This window comes from Pelobates fuscus, chromosome 13 (assembly GCF_036172605.1).
Source record: "Pelobates fuscus isolate aPelFus1 chromosome 13, aPelFus1.pri, whole genome shotgun sequence".
NCBI lineage: Eukaryota > Metazoa > Chordata > Amphibia > Anura > Pelobatidae > Pelobates > Pelobates fuscus.
The window spans coordinates 107,068,467-107,076,852 of NC_086329.1; the positions used below are offsets into that span (position 1 = coordinate 107,068,467).

Below are 8,386 nucleotides of genomic sequence, written 5' to 3' on the forward strand. Positions count from 1 at the left end.
TGGTGCCGATGGTGCCGATGGTGCCAAATGGTGCCAAATGGTGCCAAATGGTGCCAAATGGTGCCAAATGGTGCCCGATGGTGCCGATGGTGCCGATGGTGCCGATGGTGCCGATGGTGCCGATGGTGCCAAATGGTGCCAAATGGTGCCAAATGGTGCCAAAGGTGACGAATGGTGCCAAATGGTACCAAAGGTGACGAATGGTGCCAAATGGTGCCAAATGGTGCCAAATGGTGCCAAATGGTGCCAAATGGTGCCAAATGGTGCCAAATGGTGCCAAATGGTGCCGATGGTGCCGATGGTGCCGATGGTGCCGATGGTGCCGATGGTGCCGATGGTGCCGATGGTGCCGATGGTGCCGATGGTGCCGATGGTGCCGATGGTGCCAGATGGTGCCAGATGGTGCCGATGGTGCCAGATGGTGCCAAATGGTGCCAGATGGTGCCGATGGTGCCAAATGGTGCCGATGGTGCCAAATGGTGCCGATGGTGCCAAATGGTGCCGATGGTGCCAAATGGTGCCGATGGTGCCAAATGGTGCCGAATGGTGCCAAATGGTGCCGAATGGTGCCGATGGTGCCGAATGGTGCCAAAGGTGCCGAATTTTGCCAAAGGTGCCAAATGGTGCCAAAGGTGCCGAATTGTGCCAAAAGTGCCGAATTGTGCCAAATGGTGCCAAATGGTGCCGCAGGTGCCACAGGTGCCGAATGGTGCCACAGGTCCCGAATGGTGCCAAAGGGTGCCAAAGGGTGCCGCAGGGTGCCAAAGGGTGCCAAATGGTGCCGCAGGTGCCGAATGGTGCCGCAGGTGCCAAATGGTGCCAAATGGTGCCAAAGGTGCCGAATTTTGCCAAAGGTGCCGATGGTGCCGAATGGTGCCAAAGGTGCCGAATTTTGCCAAAGGTGCCGATGGTGCCAAAGGTGCCTAATGGTGCAGAATGGTGCCAAAGGTGCCTAATGGTGCAGAATGGTGCCTAATGTTGCCGAGTGGTGCCGCAGGTGCCGAATTTTGCCAAAGGTGCCGATGGTGCCAAATGGTGCCGAATGGTGCCGCAGGTGCCGCAGGTGCCAAATGGTGCAGAATTTTGCCAAAGGTGCCGAATAGTGCCAAATGGTGCCGCAGGTGCCAAATGGTGCCGCAGGTGCCAAATGGTGCCGCGGGTGCCAAATGGTGCCGCGGGTGCCAAATGGTGCCGCAGGTGCCAAATGGTGCCGCAGGTGCCGAATGGTGCCGCAGGTGCCGAATGGTGCCGCAGGTGGCGAATTTTGCCAAAGGTGCAGAATTTTGCCGCAGGTGCCAAATGGTGCCGCAGGTGCCGCAGGTGCCGCAGGTGCCAAATGGTGCCGCAGGTGCCAAATGGTGCCGCAGGTGCCAAATGGTGCCGCAGGTGCCAAATGGTGCCGCAGGTGCCAAATGGTGCCGCAGGTGCCAAATGGTGCCGCAGGTGCCAAATGGTGCCGCAGGTGCCAAATGGTGCCGCAGGTGCCAAATGGTGCCGCAGGTGCCAAATGGTGCCGCAGGTGCCAAATGGTGCCGCAGGTGCCAAATGGTGCCGCAGGTGCCAAATGGTGCCGCAGGTGCCAAATGGTGCCGCAGGTGCCAAATGGTGCCGCAGGTGCCAAATGGTGCCGCAGGTGCCAAATGGTGCCGCAGGTGCCAAATGGTGCCGCAGGTGCCAAATGGTGCCGCAGGTGCCAAATGGTGCCGCAGGTGCCAAATGGTGCCGCAGGTGCCAAATGGTGCCGCAGGTGCCAAATGGTGCCGCAGGTGCCAAATGGTGCCGCAGGTGCCAAATGGTGCCGCAGGTGCCAAATGGTGCCGCAGGTGCCAAATGGTGCCGCAGGTGCCAAATGGTGCCGCAGGTGCCAAATGGTGCCGCAGGTGCCAAATGGTGCCGCAGGTGCCAAATGGTGCCGCAGGTGCCAAATGGTGCCGCAGGTGCCAAATTGTGCCGCAGGTGCCAAATTGTGCCGCAGGTGCCAAATTGTGCCGCAGGTGCCAAATTGTGCCGCAGGTGCCAAATTGTGCCGCAGGTGCCAAATGGTGCCGCAGGTGCCAAATGGTGCCGCAGGTGCCAAATGGTGCCGCAGGTGCCAAATGGTGCCGCAGGTGCCAAATGGTGCCGAATGGTGCCGAATTTTGCCAAAGGTGCCGAATTTTGCCAAAGGTGCCGAAGGTGCCAAATGGAGCCGAAGGTGCCAAATGGAGCCGAAGGTGCCAAATGGAGCCGAAGGTGCCAAATGGAGCCGAAGGTGCCGAATGGTGCAGCAGGTGCCGAATGGTGCAGCAGGTGCCGAATGGTGCAGCAGGTGCCGAATGGTGCAGCAGGTGCCGAATGGCAATGTAGCCCATAAGGCTGAAAGAAAAAACGTCCAACATTTGGTTCCAACCTGTCATGAAGTGTGGATCGTCTTTATCCGAGGTTGGTTCTTTTGTGAATCTAAGCCCTCTCGGGGTAATTCTCTCATTAACGTATTTATTTAACGTTTCTATCTCCCATTTTGTTTTCATTTCCTTGATTAGTGTCTTTTCTAAATTATATTTACTTTTATCAACATTGTTATAGTCTTGTGCTAGGGAACTGTCTTTCCTTCCTATAAAACACATGTCAATATTCTCAATACGGTAATTCCTATTTTCCAGGAATGCCATTTGTACACAATAAACGCTTGGCTCTGAGAGAGGATGTAAATACAATATGAAAATAAGAATACAGAGTCACAGCGTGTTACCCCAATGGATGCCAAATCACTCAAAATTTACAAGAACATGTTATGCACATCATAGAAACAACGTAAACCTCTTTAAAGCCACAAACTTAAGACAAAAAATACGTACACACAATGTGTAAGGGTTTGAAAGAATATTCTGAATCCTTACATGTTTACTTTATCGTTTGTTTGATTTTTGTGAACCATATATAAACTACAAGCAGCGTGAAAACTATAAAAACTCAAGTGGCCATGCTGATCAAATTAAATAGTATGCTTTACACAGCGTATAAGGGTGATGTCACAGCACAACAGGAATGTAACAGGGGAAGAGGTGAAAGTCATCCTCCCCCTCCCACGACCCCGCCATATCTGCCAAGTGACCCTATGTAGGGGTAACAGTCTCTATTCTGCTTTGTGTCAGTGTGTATCATGGTCTCCGAGGACGGGGAACAGTCTCTATTCTGCTCTGTGTCAGTGTGTATCAGGGGCTTTGAGGACAGGTGTCAATGTTAGGTGATTTCTGCCCTTTATGGATTAAAAGCAGACTCTGCATCAACTGTGCAATTTTCCATGGGAGTTTTGCCCTGGATCCCCCTCCGGCATGCCCCAGTCCAGGTGTTAGTCCCCTTGAAACAACTTTTCCATCACTATTGTGGCCAGAAAGAGTCCCTGTTGGTTTTAAAATTCGCCTGCCCATTGAAGTCAATGGCGGTTCGCGAACATTTGCGGAAGTTCGCGTTCGCCGTTCGCGAACCGAAAATTTTGGGTTCGCGACAACACTACTTATGATCGATACGCAGCCATCTGTAAACCATTACACTACAATCTTATCATGAACAGGAGATTGTGCTGGTCTCTGGCTGCTGGTTCTTGGACTGTCTGTTTTATGAACTCTGCCATCCATGTTGTCCTCACTTTCCAGCTGCCATATTGTAGGTCCCACCACATTACCCACTTCTTCTGCGAGATGCCACCTTTCTTTAGAATATCTTGCAGGGATACTCAAATGAATGAGATTGCAATGTATATCTCTGCTGGGATCATTGCAATGTGCTCGTTTTGTTTAACTTTAATTTCATATGTTCATGTTATTTCCACCATACTGAAGATCCGCTCTTCCCAAGGACGTCACAAAGCTTTCTCCACCTGCGCTTGCCACCTCACAGTGGTGGCGGTGTACTATGGCACTGTAACGGATCCACTGGCACCCCGACTGGGTACCTCCGTTGAAAGATGCTCCTAGCGCTTCCAGAGGACTCCAAGCACTCCACCAGACACCATAAGCACCGCAGGCTGCAGCTATCTCCCTTCAGAACGAAGCAGGAACAAGCTCTTACAAGAGCTCAGTGATTATAGCAAGGGAATATGTCTAGCATAGCAATCCCTTGTAGCAGATTCCCCCAATAAGAGACAGGACTCAAGTTGAGGGTAAAAATAGAACTCTCTGGCTGCTAGCTTGCAGCCCTTTTTATTAGGTGCTCCCATGAAGGGGAGGGACACACACAGTAACGTACATTAACCAATCACACAATAGTTACATCCCACACATAGCCCTCCCCTCTACCTGTAAACTAATTATCTGTACACACAGGAAAATACAATTATCCTAGGTAGGGAAAATACAGTTTTTACACAACATTCATAACTCCCAAAATATACATCACATTCGCATAAAAATACATATACGCAATCAATCCATTCGGGGGAACAACATACTCAAAACTCATACGAATTGGACCAGGGGTTCAAAAGTTAGTACAAATGTGCATTTGACCTTCTGGAAGCATGGTTTTTAGAAGCTCAAACTAGTTCCCCAGAATCCTCTATCCTGGAGACAATGGAGAAGCTGATTTAATTATATCCAGGGACAAACACAGCCTCCATTAAGCACATGTTACCAGCAACCACCAAAAGACATAAAAATACATAACTCCTGTTATACTAAACAGAACCCCCACATTCAACCCATCCCCAGATGGCTTGGATCTGAGCGCTCAACATATCCAAACAGCGTTTAGATGCCACAAATACAGTTCAAACGCCATGGGGTTTAAGTTTCGTATGGGCTGATGAGAGGGCCCATAATCCTGGGGCAGCCCAATAACCCACAGTATGCCCAAATACCATGCATAAAGGGCCAAATCGCCCAGGGACCGTAGTCACAGGGTAAGAGGCGGGCAAGCAGCCCCCTCCAAACCACAGTGGCGAAGTGGCTTTCGCTACAGGCACCATTATGTTCATGTATCTGCGACCTTGTTTGACTTACTCCCCAGAAACAGATAAGACGGTGTCCATTCTCTACACAACAGTAACTCCAATGCTGAACCCCATTATCTACAGCATGAGAAACAAGGATGTCAAAGAATCCATGCAAAAGAAAGTCACTAATCAAAATATATGCATAATAAAGACTCCTACAAATCGACAAATAATAAATCGAGTCAAATGTTAAAGACAAACTACCACCTCCTATTTTTTAAGTTTTTTAGAATATTGACATCAATAAATATTAGTAATGTTTATGATTCTGTCATGTACGAAGCTGTGGATAATATATTTGTAAATATATTTTTATTGTCATTTTTATGTTCAATGTGAGACTCACAGGTCTCAATCGCTGTAAACAACATACAAATCGAGACTCGCAGGTCTCCTTAAGATTGGCAAAAACAGAGCACAACATGTGCTAGAAAATATAAGTAGGAAGTGGAGCACGCAGGCCCCCAACAGTGGTGGACACGCAGGTCCTAAGAAAGGTGAACCTTGGTTAAGTTTTTGATAAAACATTCGTGCGTCCCTCTGGGTTTAACTTCATATGAGGTTGCCACTGGTAATTGTCATGGTGTTTCAGGGCTGCCACCAGAAATTTTGGGGCCCCTGACACAGCCTACGGTCTGGGCCCCCCGGGGCCCGCCCCCAAGTCAGTCCACATGACCCGCCCCAAGTCCGCCCACATAACCCGCCCCCAAATGCCCCCACAGGGCCCATCTTAAGTCTACCCACAAGGATGAGGTGTCTGTGTACTGAATTTGTTTGTGTGTGTATAGTGGCTATAAAATGTGTGTAGTGGATACAAAGTGCGTGAGTAAAGTGGATACGCTGTTTATAGTGGATTCAGATTGTATGTTTGTGTAGTGGACAGAGTGTGTATGTATAGTAAATGCAGAGTGTGTGTTTGTGTACTGGATGTAGTATGTGAATAGTGAATGCAGAGTGTGTGTTTATGTAGTGTGTGTGTATAGTTAATGCAGAGTGTATGTTTGTGTAGTGGAGGTATTGTGTATGGTTGCGTAGTGGATTATGTGTATGGCTGTGTAGTGGATGATGTGTATGGTTGTGTAGTGGATGCAGTTTGTGCGTTTATGTAGTGGATGCAGTTTGTGTGTTTATGTAGTGGATGATGTGTATGGTTGTGTAGTGGATGCAGTTTGTGTGTTTATGTAGTGGATGATGTGTGTGGTTGTGTAGTGGATGATGTGTATGGTTGTGTAGTGGATGATGTGTATGGTTGTGTAGTGGATGATGTGTATGGTTGTGTAGTGGATGATGTGTATGGTTGCGTAGTGGATGATGTGTGTGGTTGCGTAGTGGATGATGTGTGTGGTTGTGTAGTGGATGATGTGTGTGTGGTTGTGTAGTGGATGATGTGTGTAGTTGTGTAGTGGATGATGTGTGTGGCTGTGTAGTGGATGATGTGTGTGGCTGTGTAGTGGATGATGTGTATGGTTGTGTGGTGGATGATGTGTATGGTTGTGTAGTGGATGCAGTTTGTGCGTTTATGTAGTGGATGCAGTTTGTGTGTTTATGTAGTGGATGATGTGTATGGTTGTGTAGTGGATGCAGTTTGTGTGTTTATGTAGTGGATGATGTGTGTGGTTGTGTAGTGGATGATGTGTATGGTTGTGTAGTGTATGATGTGTGTGGTTGTGTAGTGGATGATGTGTATGGTTGCGTAGTGGATGATGTGTGTGGTTGCGTAGTGGATGATGTGTGTGGTTGTGTAGTGGATGATGTGTGTGTGGTTGTGTAGTGGATGATGTGTGTGTGGTTGTGTAGTGGATGATGTGTGTGTGGTTGTGTAGTGGATGATGTGTGTGTGGTTGTGTAGTGGATGATGTGTGTAGTTGTGTAGTGGATGATGTGTGTGGCTGTGTAGTGGATGATGTGTGTGGCTGTGTAGTGGATGATGTGTATGGTTGTGTGGTGGATGATGTGTATGGTTGTGTAGTGGATTATGTGTATGGTTGTGTAGTGGATGCAGTTTGTGTGTTTATGTAGTGTATGATGTGTGTGGTTGTGTAGTGTATGATGTGTGTGGTTGTGTAGTGGATGATGTGTGTGTGGTTGTGTAGTGGATGATGTGTGTGTGGTTGTGTAGTGGATGATGTGTGTAGTTGTGTAGTGGATGATGTGTGTAGTTGTGTAGTGGATGATGTGTGTGGCTGTGTAGTGGATGATGTGTGTGGCTGTGTAGTGGATGATGTGTATGGTTGTGTGGTGGATGATGTGTATGGTTGTGTAGTGGATTATGTGTATGGTTGTGTAGTGGATGCAGTCTGTGTGTTTATGTAGTGGATGATGTGTGTGGTTGTGTAGGGGATGATGTGTGTGGTTGTGTAGTGGATGATGTGTGTGGTTGTGTGGTGGATGATGTGTGTGGTTGTGTAGTGGATGATGTGTGTGGTTGTGTAGTGGATGATGTGTGTGGTTGTGTAGTGGATGATGTGTGTGGTTGTGTAGTGGATGAAGTGTATGGTTGTGTAGTGGATGCAGTTTGTCTGTTTGGTGTGTGTGTGTGTGTGTTGGATGTGTGACAAATGCTGCTGGGATTTTTTTTTTTTTTTTTTATGTAGAATTTGTATAATTAAAAAATATGTATTCCCCCTTCCCTGCCTCTTACCTGTAGCCAGGGAGGGGGGACACTGGATTCCCTGGTGGTCCGTTGGCTCCGCTTATTGGGGCAGCAAGGAGGAGCCCAGCAGACTCCCTCCATGTTCTCCCTCCTGCCAGCCACTGCTCTAGCCCAGCATGCATTGCGCGCCGCGGAGCGTTGTCATGACAACCCGCGGCAACGCTTTACTGCTGTGGCTTGCGAGAGTGCTGGAGGGGAGGTAAGTATATCCTGGGCCCTGCTTGGAAGCCAGCAGAGACCGCAGAGGCATATATACATAGCGGTACTCGCTATGTATATATGCAAATTGAAGGGCTGGGGGCCCGGGCATGCAGAGGATTACCTGTGCAGTCCGGGCCCCCCAGGACCGCCGGGCCCGTGACAACCGTCATGGTTGTCACCCCCTGATGGCGGCCCTGTGGTGTTTAGATACAAAATGGATGTGGCTGCTGTTCATCGGATAAGGGGGTTGGGTAACCAAGTGTTCCAAACATCTCTAAGTCACCGCAGGTGAGCATTGTGTGTCTACGTGATCGCCTGGGCCTTCGTGCAGTAATCATACGTGTCTCCATGCTGTCGGGGTATTTGCCTACGGCCTTAATGGGGGATGTGGGAAGCATTAGAGGGGGGGGAATGAGGGGGTGGGGGGGATTCTGAAGGTGGATGGGGTAGGAGCTCTGAGGTAGGTTGGGTAGGTGGGGTGGTGGGGTCAGTCCGTCCCGTCGTGTGAGTCTCCCGTCTCCAGGTGAGTGGTGAAGTCTGTCTGTATGGTGGATACCATC

The 8,386-nt window shown here is 49.1% G+C and overlaps 1 protein-coding gene across 1 annotated transcript; it reads left to right on the plus strand.

Moving 5' to 3' along the window:
* Nucleotides 1-270: 270 nt before the first annotated feature.
* On the plus strand, nt 271-5,165 carry LOC134582691 (olfactory receptor 5V1-like). The gene is made up of 3 exons (XM_063439338.1): nt 271-441; nt 3,498-3,897; nt 4,939-5,165. The coding sequence occupies exons 1-3, from the start codon at nt 271-273 to the stop codon at nt 5,163-5,165; spliced, it is 798 nt and encodes a 265-aa protein (XP_063295408.1).
* The last annotated feature ends 3,221 nt before the right edge of the window (nt 5,166-8,386 follow it).

Bases quoted from the DNA above. Each gene is read 5' to 3' on its own strand.
- LOC134582691 (XM_063439338.1), top strand. From the start codon at position 271: ATGGTGCCAAATGGTGCCGATGGTGCCGATGGTGCCGATGGTGCCGAT. The intron at 442-3,497 runs GTGCCGATGGTG...GACAACACTACT, and splicing joins GTGCCAAATGGTGCCAGATG to TATGATCGATACGCAGCCAT. The intron at 3,898-4,938 runs GCACTGTAACGG...CTTTCGCTACAG, and splicing joins AGTGGTGGCGGTGTACTATG to GCACCATTATGTTCATGTAT.